This window comes from Pseudopipra pipra, chromosome 7, assembly GCF_036250125.1.
Source record: "Pseudopipra pipra isolate bDixPip1 chromosome 7, bDixPip1.hap1, whole genome shotgun sequence".
Classification (NCBI taxonomy): domain Eukaryota; kingdom Metazoa; phylum Chordata; class Aves; order Passeriformes; family Pipridae; genus Pseudopipra; species Pseudopipra pipra.
This window is the reverse complement of record NC_087555.1, coordinates 5,390,322-5,409,692: the sequence shown is the minus strand read 5'-3', so window position 1 is coordinate 5,409,692 and position 19,371 is coordinate 5,390,322. Positions and strand designations below refer to the sequence as shown.

General features: G+C 42.1%; 2 protein-coding genes across 6 annotated transcripts in view; one reads left to right on the top strand and one right to left on the bottom strand.

Moving 5' to 3' along the window:
* The window catches only part of CPS1 (carbamoyl-phosphate synthase 1), a 170,427-nt gene that overhangs the window by 139,594 nt on the left and 11,462 nt on the right, over positions 1-19,371 (bottom strand). The gene's annotated exons all lie outside the window — the stretch shown is intronic.
* Positions 505-18,522, top strand: MYL1 (myosin light chain 1). Of its 2 annotated transcripts, none has more exons than XM_064661964.1 (7): positions 505-805; positions 11,135-11,162; positions 14,312-14,455; positions 16,090-16,263; positions 16,786-16,863; positions 17,351-17,403; positions 18,201-18,522. In XM_064661964.1, the coding sequence occupies exons 1-6, from the start codon at positions 692-694 to the stop codon at positions 17,377-17,379; spliced, it is 567 nt and encodes a 188-aa protein (XP_064518034.1). In that variant the 5' UTR covers positions 505-691; the 3' UTR covers positions 17,380-17,403; positions 18,201-18,522. The 2 variants fall into 2 exon arrangements, with proteins under 2 accessions (XP_064518034.1, XP_064518035.1); XM_064661965.1 differs by lacking the exons at positions 505-805; positions 11,135-11,162 and adding exons at positions 9,975-10,092; positions 10,863-10,887.

Sequence of the window (19,371 nt, the reverse complement as noted above, 5' to 3'; positions counted from 1 at the left end):
CAACACTTCCTTGAAAAAGAAGGAAGCAGAGGAGGAATGAGGGGCTGTAGGGAGAGATGCAAATTAGGTTGGAAAATAATGATCTTCCCAGCCATGAAAGTCAAAATTCCTCCTTGAAACCAAATCCTCCTGGAGTGCTATCCATGGCATGGGGGGAAAGGGGAGGGAAGAAAAGAAAGAAGATTTATTACTTGAGCAGAACTGAAATTCTGATGAGAAAAAGAACTATTCAATCCATACATGAATGTCAACAGTAGATCTGAAACTGGGCTTGTCGTATTTCCCTCTCCTTTGCACGCATAAAAAAAGACAGGGGAGATGGTTCGGGTTTTTTAAGAGGGAGAAAAAAGCCTCTGAAGTTCCTTGATCTTATGAAGCCCTGAACTCTTATATTCCATTTATAGCTCGAGCTGGAATGACATCCCCCTTGATTATCAAGCTGTCCAATCCAGCTGCATGTGTCAGGACTCTGTGAGGCACTAAGTGAAATATATATATGCCCTTAGAGAGTTTAGCACATCGGGTCCACCTCTAGGGCACAGGCTGTAGCTCATTCTGACCACTGCTCCTTTCCCAGGATCACTTTTAAGAGGGTTTTTTTGCTTGTTTGGGGGGGTTTGTTGTTGTTTGGGGGTTTTTTTTAAGATTTTTTTTTTAGAGCACCTTTACTTTCCAATTTAAACACCACAAAATGGCACCTAAGAAGGACGTAAAGAAACCAGCCGCAGCACCAGCGCCTGCGCCGGCACCAGCACCCGAGCCAGCCAAACCCAAAGAACCCGCCATCGACCTCAAGAGCATCAAGGTAAAAGGATGAGCGTGTGCTGACTGCGGACACGAGGTGCTCCCCAAGGGGAGAGTTCGCAGAGTCCCGGCTGAGGGACGCAGTGGAGTGTTGCGTGTGTTCGGTTCCGGTTTGGGGACTGCGGTGAAATGAATGAGTAACCTCAGCCCATGGATTTGCTGACCTGCCTGAGCTTTTAACTGTTTTAGTAGCTGGAGGGGTGTAAGGCATGGTGCATGATTTAACACAGGAGTGACGCCTGGGGATGTTAAAAGTATGTTGGAGTGTGGACCTCAGAACATTTTACCAAATCAGCAGTCTGACCTGTTTGGTGAAGCTACATTTTTCTTTTGAAAAACACCATAAAAAAACCTCCCCAAGCCCCTAAAGTAGGTGCACAAGGACAGGAAAGGGGTTACTGAAACTTGAAATGCAATGTTTTCCCATAGCACTGTGCTAAAACCAAGTTTTATTTTACAGTTTACCCTCAAATTCCTTTCAAATTTTTGAACCACCTGATGACACTGGTCATGTGCTTTGAGATCAGTATGACTTATCTTTAAAAGAAGAAACAAAACAGATGAAAACAGAGGGATTTGGCAGTTTCACCTATTTTCTTTTCATTCACATTGTACAACAAACAGTGACAGAGACCATGAGCCAGAAAGACATGGATGGGAGCATTTCAAGTGATTTCCTCTCACCTTTACATTTGCTCACAATTTGCTGCAAAAGGAAAGCATCAAAGAGGAAGAGTCTTTTGGAGGTTTCCCTCTGACTGCACTGTCATTTGTTCTCATGATGTTTTTAGACTTTGCATGTCAACCAACATTACTGACTGTTGCCTTGACCCTTCAAATAAAGCTCCTCCATTTTGGGAAATTCTTTACTTAGGAAAGAAGAGAGGGAGGTTAAGCAGTTAAAGAGAAGAGATAGACTAGTTTCTCTGGGTAGGACTATTAATAGTCATTCTCCACCTACCTGACAAGCTGATTGGTCCCAGGACCAATTTGCTAAGTTCTACATAAGAAATCATGCCTATTATGGATAAAAGAAGGAGAACAAGGACTCCTAAGAGGACCTACTCATTTTCATCTCATGATGAATTATCTTTCAGATACCTTAATTCATATAATCCCATGATCATAACCAATTTAATGAAATTTCTTCAAGTTTACTGTAATTTATCCAGTCAGTAGTCAGTATTTCTCTGAAAGGGTACGTAGCTTCTCATAAAATTGAAGCTAAAGCCATTGGCAAAGCGTAACAAGAGCAAAAGCTATAAAAAAAAAGGCATTTTTAAATACTTTGAGTGATCACGGTATAGGGTACACAAAAAACCCACTGGTTTTCAGAATACTGCCTAAAAATTAGATTAGGCCTCACAACACACTCATCTCCAGAAATGGAGGGAAACACAAGCTAGATTTCCTGCTAAATAATTTAATATGATTGGATAGCTTTATATGTCCAGTTCATTAGGAGAAAATAGAATTTTTAACTACAGTGAACCTAGCTAGTCTATCTTTACATAAATAGACTGAATAATATATTACCAGCTAAAAAATGGCACACTGCACTCTGAGGCATCTGCAATTCACTCCTTTACCCAGATAGCTCTCTGTAGCAGCAGGACATATATACTGCTAGAACAGAGAGAACTCTACAGGTTTTGTCATATTCAGATTGATAAAAGAAGATACTCTCCTTAAATTCTTTCTTTTGAAAGATAATATCAGACAAAGTATTTTCTTCTAGGGTCCCTGGGTTATCCCTTTTCACCCTTTGAGAGCTCATGCAGTGAGGGGAAACAAAGTTGTGTGGAAAGTGATCTGTCTGGGCAATTTGTGGCAAAGTCAGGAATCTTAGTTTTCTGAGTCTTAGCCCAGCCCCTTAATTAATCCTGAATCCTTCCATTCAGCCACCAAAGTCTCAGCACAAGAAAAGGTGCGGCACCATTTCCAGCAAAACTTTGGAGCCAGAGAGTACTTAAAGCTAAGCTTTTGACTGGGACTCAGTAAACATTTCAAGGCCACGTTGGATGGGGCTCTGAGCAACCTGGTCTAGTAGAAGGTGTCCCTGTCCATGGCAGAGGGTTGGAACTGGATGATCTTCAAGGTCCCTTCCAACACAAACCGTTCTGTAATTCTATTATCTGGAGCGCTTTGCACTGATTTACCAGACACAGAGACAAAACCACCAGCACTTTGAACCAGGGCATCAAGTGGGCTCCCCTGCACTCCTCAGGGAATTAGCAGCTATTCATGAGAGGTGACTGGGAATGCCAAGGTGCAGCATCATGATGATCTGGAGAGCCACACAGCAGGCTTTGTTAGCTTTTATAAAAAGATATCCGAGCCCATTCTAAGTGTTATAGCTGGAGTGGGTAAGGATAGAGCTGCCTAACAAGGGCTTACAGCAGCCAAATAAACCACATTTGGCAGTGCACTCCATTTTAAGTTAGCATCAGAAATCATAATAGTCTCCAAAACAAACAAGAAGGTGGTTTACAAACATGAGCAGTGATTCTTTTGGTGGTACCTCTCAGCTTGGATGCTCTGCTTGGCCCATCTGGTTTTCTGACCCTATTGGTGTGCACATTTTGAAACTCCAGATTTTTTTTTCCTTTCTTAAGAGGACTCAGGCTGGGTTCTTGCAAATGCAGGCACCTCAAAATTGTCTGTCACCATCAGAAGTTGTGACAGACCACTCACTCTCTTCTGTTCTTTATCCTGCTCTTGAAATTAACCCAATTAGAGCAAATATCTGGTGATTTGCTAGTGCTAATAGCAGCTGTCATGAGATTTTCTGTTTTTGAGCACCATCTATTGACTACAGAACTGAGTAACAGGAATACCTCACTGCTAAAAGCTCAAATCTCTAAACTGAGCCCTTTCATAGCTCACCTTAGGTTCCAGTGCAACCAACACAGGAAGAGAGTCAAGCCAGGGAGGAAGACTTTGTTTTAAAATAGAAACATGAAAACCTCTTTCCCTCTTACTCAGGAAAAATCATAAAAACCTCAATCTGCTTCGCACAAGCCTTTCCAGTCCAAATTTATATTTCCAGTTTTCTTTTTTACTAACATGGCCAGGATTTGCATTAGGCATAGGAGTTAAATAATAACTGAGAAAAGAATAGGGTGATGGATGATTAACAACAAGTATGGTCCAGTGCACTCCCTAAAAGTCATATGTTTTGTCACTCCCTCATATGTTTTGTCAACATCCTTCTCTCACACAAGCCTGGGTGAGAAGAAATGCTGAGCTGATGAACAGCACTACTATGGGTCTATGTCTGCAACAACTTGATAAGACATTAATGATGTAGAGGTCTTATGCTTGGTTTTGCAACTGAGGCAGCGGGGAATGGATAAATTTCCTATTGCCCAAATCAATATAACTTGGTCCCTATCACAAACAGGAAAAGCATGTTGCTTTTTACTGAAATCTATGGGTCTTTTCTAGCACACACAGCCAGCCCTCGGGGTGAGACCAGGCTCACAGAATCAACTGTGACATTTTGGGACCCATGGGCAGGAAATGCTGGGTGCAGTGCTTTATAGGCACCTGCTCTGTTCAGATCGTGACCTGAACATGTAGTACCCTCATCTGGTGTCACACCAGACCCTTTACTTCAAGGATACACCCGAGTATCCTCCCTCAAGTAGAGACAGAGATTGGGTTCTTGCAAGTATCCATGGTGTAAGTGAGGTTCATTTGGTACACAAGGCTTACCATGCTGGTATTTTCAGACTGAAATCCCAGGACACCAATTATGCCATGCCAAACTGCAGATAAGCCGCCTAAGTGTTTAGAAAAAAAAATAACAAAAAGCTATCAACTAGTAAAGACTTTCTAAAGTCTTGTGTAACTGTGTGATGCATGATGACTCTTTTTGCATGGAAGCAAGCCTGTGATTGCTTGTTTTTAAATACAGAGCTCTTAAGGCAGTAACTCCAAGTATTTCTCCAAGTATACTTATTTCTTGTTACATTCACTACTCCAGTAGGTCATCTCTGAACAGACACTCTGTTGGACATAACCAGAGAGAGAGAAACTCAGTAAAATGCACTGACAGAAAGCTCCTGGGCTGGAGGGCGAGCAGGACTGCAAATGTCAGCTAAAGAGCTCTGAGAGCTGTCATGCTGCAGACCAACTCCACGGAAAGCTGTGGAGGGAGAGCAGGAATGTGAACAGTAGCTTTGCTCATAGCGATAAGGGCTTTCTTAGGAACCAGGAGGTTTTCACTTGAAACTTTTGGCTGAGGCCTTCAGATCATGCCTGATCTAACTCCAGCTGTGGCTCCGGAAAGATTCCGTAGGACGGATATTCTTGTTGGACAAGGTCATCAGTCCCAAGTGCACTTACAGGTAGGATGGGAACAAGGGCCAGTATGATTTTAGCCTTAAGAGATGTAAACGTCTGATCCCATCCCAACCAGCTTCCTGCTTCTGCTTTGATCCCTGAGACACAGCATCAGTCTGGATCCAGCTCCATCAATCTCACCACTGATGCCAGACCCATGTTGCTGACAATCACTGGATGGGCAAGGCATGGCACAAAGGTGCCTGAAGACAGGCAACCTGGACAACAGACTCTTGCTGTACATCAAGACATCCCTTTGGGACACTGTTGGAAACAACAAACAGAAACCACCGCTTAGTTTTCTTTACAACACTTTCAGAAGAACTTTGCCTCCTTTTTCCCTAAAGTGCTGCTAAGTAAGGAGTCCCTCAAAAGTAGGGACTGTCCATACATATTAGTAGACACTTTTCCTTATGTCTGCTAACCTGAAGAGTTATTTGGAAAACACTGTTGTTGTTTTTTTTAACAAGATCCATTCTTAGTTATTCACAGCTTTGGCAGCTATAGATACCTGTAGCCTTTGGAGAGCCTGGGAAATGGCAAGCATTGGTAGAAACAATGGAATTTAAAGTGGAAATGAGTGTGTAACATTTTAACAGCTCACACAGTAACTTCCAGCTGTTAACAGTTGTGTGGCAGAGCCTTTCTCCCATCAAAACAACACCACAGTATTTCTAAAATACTGCTTTAAGCCCCATTAGAGCACAGAGAGATTGAAACAGATAGTAACAGAAAGATATTTGAGTTAATCTTACATAAGGCAAGAAGGTGACTAATTTAGCCAATGACAAGTAAAGAAAGAAGTTATCTGTAAGGAGATATGAAACAACCAACCAGGAAATTTGCCCTCACTTCACTGAGGTTTTATTACATCTTACACCCACTGCCAAAAAGTACTTTGAACTGGCTGGTTTACCCCATAGCATTTAAATGTCAAGCAGCAATAGTTTAAATTACATTATTACTCTTAACACTGCCACTGGGAGGCATGTGAAAACAAGAAATCTCTCCAAAAGTAGGGCTCCAGAGCCTCACATCTTGTGTATCCTCTTGATTATACACATTCAAGCCCAACTAAAAGCAATTAGAGAAGTGACACATTTACAAATGAGCACAACTGAATGCTCTTCCCCCCATGAAGCTAATGAAATCTGTTCAAAAGGATATGATTAACAGTGCAGGTAGAGCACATATCACACCCAGACATTTCAGAAGGGCACATTAATTAAATGGCAAGGCTCATTCAAAAGTTTTTGCACAGCTGTAAATCAACTGTGGAGTTACAAGCTTGAAAAATAAACAAACTGGAAAGTTGCATAAAATGCTTAGGAAAAAATTCAAATTAATCTGCAATTTAGTCCATTAAACTCAGAGGTATTTTTGAACCATTATTCCAAACCTCCTGGTATCTCACACATGCAACGTTCTCTCCTATATTAGCAGTGATTGGGGTTTTTTTCTTTCTTCAGTTGTATTTCCAGGCAGCTCTGCTCTCAAAATGGACCTCACTTTTTCAAAAGCTGTTCTGCTTTCTAGTGTTTCTCTGCCTCATAAGCCATGAGGTCAGATCCATCAGGCTGCTGATTCTTACTTAAATGAGAAGGAGCCTCTCTAAAACCCATGGCACTGGTCATACACGCTATGGAACTGGGGTGAGGGATGGGTGAAGGACAGCCTGCTTTTAAGAGGGATTTAGAACCCTGCACTCAGTGATGTCTACTAAAAAAGATGTCTAACTGTATTAATCAAGGAGCAGGCATTAATGGTGAGCAGATATCATATGAACTGCTATAGGCACAATCCTAGCTTATCTTCATCCAGAAATAAAAAAAAAAATCCCCTCTAGTCCTGCATAGAGAGCTAAATATACAATGAATATCCTAAGGGACCCTTCAATTTTCTCCTCTCTGATTTTCCAAGGCATCTGATATGTTCTTACTCTCTTCTACAGAGACAGTACCTTGAAATATCTGTTGACTCCCTAATAAACTCCTAAAATGATTCACTTCTCTGTAACTCATCCAGAAGGTAACAAGCAGATTGAGCAGCTGAATGCTTTAACTCCCAGCAGCATGCTTTCTCAGGGCTTTTCTTCCTGTCCAGACCTTTCCACATTTACAGTGAGGACAAGGCAGCTGTCCCTCAGCACAGCTCAATCCGACACTCAGTACGACTCAATCCCAGTGCCCACCAGCCTAAAGAGGCAAGCACAGCACCATGCTGCAAAAGTTGGGGCCCTAACACCCATGAACCAATGATTTGTGGGAAATCAGAAGCTTTGTTAATACTTTGGAAACAAAGATTTGTGTGGATTGGGTCTCTGTTTAGTTGGTGATAAAGGCTTGCATAAAACCCTATTCACCCTGTCTTATAACTGGGACCTGGTCAAAATACCTCTATCTAGCACCAGAATTCCTAGAAGGTGGTCACATGTGGGGAAAAGCCTTAATCTTAAAAAAAAAAGAAACACAAAACCAAAAAACCACAAACTCAAACCACATCACTTTTTTTCCTTGGCACAGGTAACCTTTTGGATAATAACTCTGCCCATCAATAAGGGATAAGGGAAGTTAGATAAATCCAAGTCCATCTGGTCTTTCCCACGTGTTGCAGTTGCTTCCATCTTTCATGATTTTGTGGGGGGAAGGTGGGAGGGGAGCATTCATTTTCTCTTAAATCAATCTCCCCCTGAAACTTCAAATTCTTCCCTAAAGCCTTAAGCCTCAGTGTCCTCTGACAATGCAGAGAACACTGCCAGGATCAGAACAAAGAGCAGACCACTGCAAAATATTTCCATCTTTTGAAGTTTCTGAAAACTCCTTACAGAATCAGAAATCTTACCTTTAATTTCATTTAAAGAGTATTTGAAATATTTTCCATCCAGGCCATTGGTAGGTGCCCTTACTTAAAGCAAGTACACTTTAACCCCCCAACAGACCTACTGGTTTAGAGCAGGGCAATTCTTAATTCAAGGGAATGCAACATACCCATACTGGAATATTCTTCCCCACTAAAAGTGTCCAGTAAGATTTTATTCAAGGATCAGTATTGAAGTGAAGAGCTGGTGTGGTGCACTAGTATTTCCTCATCAAAATTCTAAGCCAAAGTCTCACATGGTCAAAAGATAATCAACTTATATGTAGACCTCTCTCAATTTATAGATATTTTATAGCCCGTTCAAGCCAAATGACTAAAACAGGTATCAGTTTTCTATGCCCAAGGCAAACACTCTCCAATTCTTTTCTGCTTGGTGTCTTTTGGGATGAGCTTTGTTGTAGCCAAAACTTATCTGCTCAAGAAAATTAATCTAAGTTTTCCTTTAAAAACAAATATATATTCTGTTTTCAGGGGAACACTTCTCAGTTGCCAGCACTGGAGAGCAAGAGGCTGAGGGCAGAAGGAAAATTCCACAAAAGGCAACACACTGCATTGACCCAGGCAACATTTCAGCTCTGCCAAACTCTTTTGAAAGGTCCTCTATTAATGCATTGAGATTGATGGCCAAGATCTGTATTAGCTTTCTCACTGCCCAAGTCCCAGTCCCAGCCTGTGTTAATCAGGTGCTCTGAGCTGTGCTAAACCTATATTAGCTAATTCAGGCAAAAGCATCAACCCTCTCTCAGCACAGCCACACCTGATCCTGGCTGCACTTGGTCATGAACACATCCCTGTTCCCACAGGGCTAATAGCAAAAAAAACCCCAACCAACCAACTAACCAACCTAAAAAAAAAAAAACCACCATCAAAAACTAAACAAAAGCGAAGGTTTGGCAGTGGAGCTTTTTCATACTCAGGATATTTTCCAGATATTTCCCAAAGAATGCAAGTAATCTGTTTGAAGAGAGCATTTTTGAGCCAAAAGGGCAAGCTTAGAAAATCTTTGCAGTTGTATCTTTTGTTTCTTAAAATAGGAGATTAGTGTCTCAAATTCAACCAAATACTTTGACCTATTTTGATTGTTCAGTAATAAAAAAACAGCAAAGTTAAGTCTGCTTGGATTTGATTCTTTCTTTCAGTGTCCTCAATATACTGAAAAGAGACGTTCACAAAGGTTATGCTTCTCTTCAGGGTAACTGAGAGAGCTACAGGAGAAAATTTTCCTCACTAATCACATCTTGTCAGTAGAAAACCAGCAGCAGTGACTTCTCAACAGAGGCAATCAACAGAGATTAAAGAAGAGATCTGAGTTCACAGCAGGGATCTGTTGTTGCCACACAACCATTCCCATCCTGGTTCCATGACGATCTTGACCCAGCTGAGGCAACAGAGAAAGACAGAAGCTTAGAGTAAAGTTCTCCAATCCCATTACAACATCTCATCCATTTGGAGATTCGGCTTGGGCTTGGGGGATGCTAAATGGTGGGACTAGGTCTTTGTTACTGAAGAAGCTGAGCCTCTATCTCCTGCAACCTACTTCAAAAATTCCCACTTGTGCGCCCACCATAAGCTGCAAACCCAAAGGAGCAAGTACTCCTTACCCACCATGAACAGTCATCCTCCCAGTCCACAAAGCCTTTTGGGGGCCTTAGCTCCTATCACTGCTGACTGACTTGATAGCTTACTGGAGGCATAGAATCCTTCCCTATAAGGAAGTCTTGGTAGGTCTGGACAAGGAATATCTCCTCTTGATGGTACAGACCCAGAAAGTGCTGACATGAATCAAAATTACTGCTTGTCACTCCCTGCCCCTCTCCAGGTTCCTAAAAATAGCCATCATAAGATGTCGATCAAGACATAGAGCCTCCTGTCACTTTGCCCTAAGAAAGCTAAAGAACTCGCCAAGGGGAGGGACCTCTTCCTTCTGACACCTAATCCCAGCAATGCCGTCAGCACCACCAGATAAATAAGGGGAAGAAAGGCCAGGAAAGCAGGACCACTCTCAAGACCTCTCAGCTAATCCCTCCTGCCTGTCTGCTGCTCTGCTTTTCCAACTCAACCATGGTGGGTGCACTGGAAAGCTAATGGTTAACAGTGAGCCAGCGGATTTTATATAAGTAAATTGGGCTTCTGGCTCAAGTTAGTTCTGGGGAGGGGTGGGGGAGGACAATCCAGAAGACAGTTCAGGTTTGCTTGGTTTTCCTCCTGAAACCTAAAGGACTATGCAAAGTTTTCCAGTTAGCCTCAAGTTCCTGACGTGCAATGGTAGATGTGCAGCTCCTGCAGCTTCCGACAGCACGGTTACAATTTGCTAAGCTTTTTGTTAAATCAGATGGAACATGCTAAAGTGGCAAAGGAAAACAGCAATATTTTATATAAGAAAATATCATAGTGTAGTAGTTTATGAAACAATGTACTGTCAAAACCTAATCTGAAACACAGACTTTAAGGGATTGGTTTAATTTCTATGTTCATGTAAAAAAGCTGCTTGTTGAGCAATATTGCTCCAAATTGTGTAAATAAAGCAGGTCTGTGCTAAAAAAGTAAATTACTTGATGGTACATTAATTACTTTAGTTAAGAGACTTTAGAATTTGTTGCTTATAGCCACAATTCTGGCTTTCTCTGGGATGCAGATTTTAATGGAATCTTTAACAATAGACCTGCTGATGCATTTTTACAAGGGAAGTTGCTAATTTAGGTCGCTATGGCCTAATTACATTAGGCAAGACAGAAGCGAGAGGGTGCTCGTACTTTGTGCTATTTGCTTTCTCTCAGTGCATTTTCAGCAGTACTAGTTCTCTTTTTTCTCTCTCTTTTTCTTCCCAACTGCAGTCCTTCTCTGCTGACGAAATTAATGGTAAGTGAAATCAAAGTTAAAGTTCAACAGGGCAGGAGGGGGAACATAATGGCTACCAAGTGCTAAATATTCACTAGCCTTAACAGCTCTTTTGCTAAATGCATTACTTCTGCACATCTGACAGACCACACTTTTGCTGTTTTGGAAGACGACTCATGGACTGAGCTGGATGCTTTAGAAAACAAACAGGTTCTCCCCAGCCCCCCCTTTCCTAAGCTATTTTTTGTGATTGATTTCCTTCCAACAGATCGAGTTCTCCAAGGAGCAACAGGATGGTAAGTTACAAGAGAGCTGATGTGTTTTAAGTGTATGTGGGTTCAGAGAGGAGCTACAGGCTCCAAAATTAACCTTTATGAAACGATGAGCTTGGACTTCAGCTGGTACAAATCATCACACTCTTGACTTCAGAGCAGCAGTGCTCACTTACACTGAACAAGAATCTGACCATAGATTTACATGTAATCTATCTGGATGCTTACATGCTGCCAAGCTGAGAAGTTTATTCCATGGTACGAAGAAAAAATACACTGGCTCTGCCTACTGAACACTTTTCTGTTGTGCTCCTGTTCTGGCTCTTCATAAGGATGCTGAAAACAAGTCTTGTATTTGAAAGTCACAGAGGAAATAGGTAGATGAAGGACAACAGAAGGGGAGTGGACTTAAGTTAGCTGCAGTGACTTTGCAATCTTACATGATCAGAAGATGCAAGAGGTCTACATGTCACTTTGGCCAGAAGGTATTGTGGAAGGGGGGTAACAAAGGCTGGTTTACTGTAAATGCATTCAAGAAGCATGGAAATAGTCAGCAAATAAGTGACTTGTATAAACTTGCTTATAAACACAATAGTCTGGACATGTTGCAATTCTTGAGCATCTTGCTGTATCATCTAATTCACAAACCACAAACAACTTCCAAATTTTTTCTTTCGATCTTCTAGAAAGAGACAATTAAAATCCCTCATTGAAGCTCTGGAAATCTAAGCTAGAGTGTTTTAAATATGCTAAGAGATGCATTTGAGCTACATTAAATAATGTTAAAAAATGCCAAGAATTCAGTAGCACATATAGTAGATTATACAAAATATTTAGAAAGGAAGATACAAGGACTTTCTAGAAATTCAGAGGGGGTGGAATAGCTAGAAACAGGTCTTGAGAGAGCCCTAAACTTCCTGAATATGAGCCTACTCTAGGCTACACCATCAAAGCAATAAGGTATAGTGCAGCAAGTGAGACTGGAAACATTTCTCTTCCAGCAGTCTAAACACTTCTGGCCACAACAACAACAAGAAAAACAATCATTCAGCCTCTTCTACACTTTCTAATTCTGAAACTTTCACAAAAGGATTGGGAGGGCTTATGGAAAAATGCCATCAATTCAAAGCTGCTGGCATGGATAACAAAGCAAAATATATCTTTCAGATTCCCCACGTATTTCAGATCATCCAGCTGCTGTAACTATTGCAATGACTGAGCCAAGCAGCAGAGCAATTAGAACCTACTTGAGAGAGGGAGAATTTCCCAGGAACAGAGGTGGCCCACCCTCAGTAACTATTTCCATCCACACAGGCTGATGCACCAGCAACTGGGTAGTACCATCCTCAGAGAAAGACTTTAAACATGCTTATTCCAGCACAGATACATTCTAGGACTAGCTATTGAAAAAGAGAAAATTAAAAAGAAAAATGCCACAGCAAGGATATATCACAGTGAAACGCATGCCTGAGAGACAAAATTAAATCAGGCCTTTTCTCCAAGCTGGGAAGCAGTGTTCAGAACACAGTGAACATAAAACTTCATGGGACTTACAAAACAGAGGAACTCTCCTGACAGCTTTGCTAATAGCACACTGGCGTTGTTTTATAGTTCACTCTGACTAAATGTCACTGATGCAGCAGATGAAAGATCAGATCATATGGCATAAATCACTACAACTCTATTGATCTTAGCTGCTAGAGCAGGAGCTGATATCAGGTTGGTATATTGTAAGGGGAAGCTCTACACAGGTCCAAAGGCCTTGGTTTCATACCCTACAATAGGAGCTGTAAGGAGAGAGGGTTAGCAGCAAAAGATGACAGTCTCTCATACCAGACAGTAAAAGGATTAATTTCAGATGTATTAGATTACAGACTATCAGGCTGACACTGTGTACCAGCACTGTTACTAGGTGCCAGCAACTCCTCCACTAAGGCAGTACATGGAAGACTAAAGCAAAACCAAATACCTCCAAATCACATCCCCAGCACAAGACAAACCAAGGCATGATCTGAAATGTGGTGTATTACTCCCAAATCTGCCCCAAGACACCAAGAACATTCCACAAGCTGTGAAACACAAAGCCTGTCTAGCTGCTGGATGTGCATCACAGCCAAGGGAAAGACATTTTACTTGGTTTGCTTGGAGCTAACCCACGGCATCATCAGACACTGCAGTGCAGAAGAGATCAACAGCACAGTCCAAGATGCTCTTGGCAGATGAGGTTTCAAGATGGCTTTTTAGATAGACACTTGACCTTCATCCTCTCCTCTTTTTTCAAAGCCCTAGTTCTTCAGTTATTGCAAAACACACTCTAAAAAACCCTGAAAAATATGGCAAGATGATTGACATGGAACTTCCCAACAGAAGATGAAGGCCTGCAATGTTATGGAGGCAACCAACTGTACTGACTCTTGTAGGAGAAGTGCCTGTATCCCAAGGCCTTGTCCAACAGCAAGGGGAAATAAGTGAACACTGACCACTTGGCAGCACTGAAAGAAGCAAAATGTACACATTGGAAATGCACAGAATAAGGCACCACACAAGTTCTACCACTGGAAAAGCTGGATATTCATCCATCTCTAAGAAGTAGGGACAGATCACAAAAAGCAGAGATAAGAGGGAACAAACGTGGGTAGAAATCTCTACTTTTAAGGAAAAACAACAGTACAAGCATTTGAAATCCACCTTCAGGTTTGCCATTAGCACTATGCAGTCGAGAGGCTGGGACTGCAGGTAGGACCCACTGAAGCAGGTAGAGGTTTTGCCCTGGTAGGCACTTTCACAGGAGAATCCCAGTCCCCTGGAGAGATAAGGTGGAGTGGATAACAACATTTTTACCTTGTGCTGCTTCATCACGTAAAGAAACCTGTTCTTGAATGAGAATGTTCATGGAGAGCTTATGTTTCCCTGTCCTTGAAATAACTACAGGGTCAATCATAAAGCTATTGATGGCTATTAAAGCCAGGAAAGCTATGAAAGATAGATATAAAAGTTTAAAAATAGTGAAACCGAAATGTCACAGGGGAGGAGTTTTTCTTGGGATTGTGGGCCAAAGATTCCCCTGGCTAGCTCCCCCGGAGTCAGTGGAACATTGCCAGGAGACAACAGGCTCACATCTTTGTCAGCAGGGAGCTGCCTGGCTCAATTTAACCATTACTCTTCCCTTGCAGACTTCAAGGAGGCCTTCCTCCTCTTTGACAGGACCGGTGATGCCAAGATCACCCTGAGCCAGGTTGGTGATATCATCCGGGCGCTGGGGCAGAACCCTACAAATGCTGAGGTCAACAAAATCCTGGGAAACCCCAGCAAAGAGGGTAAGTGCCCTACAGTCTCTCATGGGCCCTTCTTGAGGCTGGGGAACTGCAACTGGCAACATCAATAGTCACAGCAGGAGAGAGAGGAGCTCTTGCTCTGATGGGCAATGAGGGGGACTCTGCATCAAAAACATATGGAATTTCTCCAGTTCCTTTGGAAGAGGACGATGCTGATGCGGAATACAGGATTAAAACCTTCTCTTTGGGACATGGAGAGGTCTCTGTAGGGGCCATTTTGGTGTCAGCTTGGTGTAGATGTAGCACACATTCATTGTTGCTCACAGTCCATTTGTGTCCCAGCCCTTGCTGGGGAGCCATTTCCAACAACTGATACTCAGATCTTCAGGTCCTTCCAGTGCAGGTTCTTCTGCATAAGCCTTGACATGCCCTGGGCCTGCAAACCCACCTGTATATTCCTGCTGGCTGGACTAGTCTTTTCAAAGTTCCTACAAACCTGGACATGCTGAGGAATATGTTGGCTATTTATTATATTTATTATAGCAGCTATTTTCTATTTCCTTTTCTCCCCTTTTAGAGATAAAGAGAAATCATGAATATTGTAGTCACCTCTTAACAAGGACCTAGAAGCAGGAGATCCTTGCTTTCAGTCATGCAGAGAAACATATTAAGATGGATTAAATTATATTCAAACCCCCAGGCCTGGCAAAGGCATCTCTGAGGAACAATTCAGAAAGCATTAGCACTAGCAGGGAGTACCAAGGACTAACACAGCAGTGAAACCATACCAGGACTTCAAGTGACTCCAGCAATAAGTGACAGTGATTTTGATACAGCTGGGTAGTAAAACAGTTTCTGTAACAACTGTATATTGAGAAATCTCTGTCATGTTTCCATCTATTATGTTTCATTGCTGCCTGGATTAAAGCTGTGTTTTGCAAAGATGTGGGAGGGAAAAAAAAAAAAAAGAAAGAAAAATCCTTTTATTTGGCAGCCTTGGTACAAACAACAACCAACCAAAACCAACAATACTTGGAGAAGTCCTCACCGAGGTCTACAACTTCTGGCTCATGAGAGCAAAGGGGTTTGATGCACTAAGCTCGGGAGTCCTTAAACCTCCATAGCAAATATGTCAATAGCAAATTTGGACATCCCCCCCCGTACTTTCCTATTTTTAATTCGTTTATTCTTTTGCTAATGGGGTCTGCCACCACATCAAAGAGACCCTGAAAAGGTCAGTAACGTGTCAGCAATCCCAGGGGCTTGTCTAAGTCACTACATCACACACTGGTTACCTTTTCCCACTGCTGGAGCTCAAGATTTCTGTGTGACTACATTCTGTAGTCCTTTCACTCCCCAAATCCTTTCAAAGATCAACTCATACAACAAATTTCATTTCTGTGAAAGAAAAATACAACACGCACACAAGCACATAAAGTTATGCAAGAAGAGGGCTGGAGCAGGGATGTGAAAAATCAGATCTACATGAAAAATAACTCCCAAGATAAGAGAGAATCCAGATTCCACAACTGTAAAATTGTGAGGCAAAAATTAGAGTAAAGGCCAGAAAAAGGTGCGCACACGAGGTGGGAGGCTCTCCCACGTTTCAGGGCAAATATCCCTAAAGAACATACTTGCAAGTGTCTAGCATGTAGCTACTGGTGCTTTCTTTCCAGAGATGAATGCCAAGAAGATTACTTTTGAAGAGTTCCTGCCCATGTTGCAAGCAGCTGCCAACAACAAGGAACAGGGCACCTTTGAAGACTTCGTTGAAGGTCTGCGTGTCTTCGACAAGGAGGGCAATGGCACAGTCATGGGGGCTGAGCTCCGTCACGTGCTGGCTACTCTGGGTAAGGGATTATCATCTCCGTGAGCTCTTCCAAAATTGCTGCTGCTTGAAGGCATATGAGAGGGAGAAAAGACAGTCCAACCAGTTTGAAGAGGTAGGAGGCTACCAAGCCAGACAAGACTCTGAGTTTCCTAACTGGTAACCCACTAAGAAAGCAAACAAAGCTTTGGGTTTTCTGCTGAAAACCAGAGGAAAGGGCTTGGTTTATGACTTCTACATTCAGGTGAGATATTAAGAATGCCTGATATTTGATGAACAGAGAGAAGTCTGTACATCTCAGGGACCTAACACACATGGACAAAGGTAGAAGATTTGCTGCATAATTTCTTTACTCTGTGGTAATAATTGGAATCTCTGTCTATATGCACATGCAAAACTTCTAAAGAAAGTTAAAATTAATAAAGCTCATGTCATATATGTCTTGTTGTTATTAACTCAGAAAACAAGGAAAGCCTTTGGAAAAGCTGTAGGGTTCAGCATCAGTTGTGTGTGGAGGAATTAACCAAGCTCTCTCCGCTCTCAGGTGAGAAAATGACAGAAGAGGAAGTAGACGAACTCATGAAAGGTCAGGAAGACTCAAATGGCTGCATCAACTATGAGGGTAGGTGCAAGAGTTCAACATCCTCCCATCTTACATCTCTCCTCTCTCTCACAGTTCCACTGCAGTTGGCTCTTAGCTTCTCAGGCAAATCAGACAAAGCTCCAGCAAAGTTGGGTCAAAAGGCTTCTGCGTGCAAATGACCGTGGCAACGCACTAATCCTGCAGTCACAGCACGCAGAAGCCTGGATTCAGCCATGGCAGAGGAGCTGTTTTGGCCGGCGCCAGGTCTCCAGACCGACTTTCTGTAGAGCAATTGCAGTCATTGGAACCAATCCTATAGCTAATGTCTTAGCACACTTAAGCAAGAAGAGAGCTTGATTTGACAACATTAAACACTTCGAGCCTTCTATCACACATTTGGGTCAAATCTGACCAGGAACCCCCGTTCTTAATGCCATCAGCTCATAAACAGATGTTATTTATAAAGGTATTTCCCAAGGTAACATTTGCTGCTCCTTCTAACTAACATATCTGTATTTTTCCACAGCATTTGTAAAGCACATCCTGTCTGTCTAAGTGGAATTCTCCAGATACCAAATGGTATGTTCTTCTCATCTCTACACTTGTGTGTTTGCTGTGCTTAAAGGCTTCTGTATACCCATGGCCAACACAAAAGTGACACTGTTTCCTCAATGATACGAACAGAATAAAATGAGACTGTTGTCCAAGAGCAAAGAAAACAGGAGTGCAGATTCCTGGCTCTTGTTCACAGCCCTGTAACTCATAGAAAACTGTGTTTAGTGGATTTTTCAAACATACACAAACTGTGAAAAGAAACCTCAGGCATAAATATTATCCTAGATGTCTGTTGCCATACAAAATTAGAGTGTAAACTATGCAAATTGACAGCCTGAGACATTTATCCTACAAGCACAACTGAGATTTTTAAACAAAAAAAATGAAATCAAAGCAGCATCTAATAATTTGTGGATTTCTGTTAAGACGTATCTTGAAAACTTGTGTGAAATACTGAGAACAGCTCTGCAAACAAAATAGTCATGTGAAAAAGGGTATTGTAACAGTCATGATCAATAGCCAAATGAGGGCTTCAAAAGTAAAAAGAAATAAAATTAAACCCCTACAACCTTTATATGCTGCTATTCTGTTCAAAATAAAATAAAAAAAACCAGCAGCAGCTGCCTTTAAAGTACAATCAAACTATTGTGGGTCTGTAGGTTTATTTGAACTGCTAGTTATTCTATCTCAGGAGTTGGGAATGTGTATTTCCTATTTGAAAGAAACACCTCCAAATAGGAATCAAGGGCTCATTTTGTCATTTGGCAAATGTTTCTTCAGCCAACATTGACTTCAGATCTAATTCTCTCATTCCTTCCCAGAACAAGTCAAATTCAGAAAGACCAGATGGCACTTAAGATTTGCCCAAAATTTTTGCTCAGTCCGTCACCATCAACATGGAAATTGCATAGAACTGGATGATGTGACTCCAACCCCACCACTTTTTACCAGTACAGCCATGGGTATCACCTCTGGGTCACTACACCTTCATCTAAGAAATCTGAGCTTTCACCAAAGCGAACTAGATGGAATGAACTGCTACCATCCAGGATCCATCCATCCCAACAAACTATTTCCATGCTATTTGCAATGAAACAATGTCATTTCTTGGGAAAATAAAGCATCAATAAATCCCTGTGGTCACTTTGTGGCTATAAAGTCTTTTCTTTTCCCTCCAAAGCTGTTCAAACCTACCCAAAGCAGCACTCAGCACTTATTTTCTCTGTGTATCTGAATTTCACAAAATAAAGTTTTATTAAAAAATAGAAATATAGACATCTCCAGGAGGTCACTCTACTGAATCTGAATGAAAAGTGTTTTCTTTGGGGACTGGGAGGAGGACTAATTAGGGAACTACTACCTACATCAGCACTTAAAACATCTTGGGGAGGAGATCTGGTAGCTGGTATCAGAACAGCTCCTAAGGTGGCTCCTGCTGGCACACCAGGCAGCACCCAAAACCAGGCAGGGTGGCCCTGCTGCAGGGGACCTTGCAGAGCCACTCTTCCCAGCAAAATCTCCTCTGTACTGCTGCAACAGCGGGTCTGCAGCACTTACAGGGAAAGGATCCTACCTGCTGCCTGTATTTATAGCTTCATGGCTATAAAAAGCCATCAGAAGTATCAGCCAGCCTGAAAGGCTCCATAACTGGGAACAGGGGAAGGGCTGTGATAAGAACAGGACAACTACCCCTTCTGCAGTGACACTGGGAATAGCCATAACTCAGGGAAGTATTGTTACATCCCTGCCCTTAGATGTAGCTCCTCTTTCTTCATTAAGCATTCCTGAAACTGCCCTAATCCCCATTTGGGTATCAGCTTGTTCTATTAAAACCCTACTTTGCCTTATTGAGCTGCTATGCACGAAATGACCGTCATTCAAGAGCCAACAGGTGCAGCAGGGGCGGCTGGCACCAGAATAAACTGCAGCTGCTCCAACAGCAGCTGCCTCTTTTCTGAGGCTTCCCAAAAAACCTCCCATTTAAACCCTCAC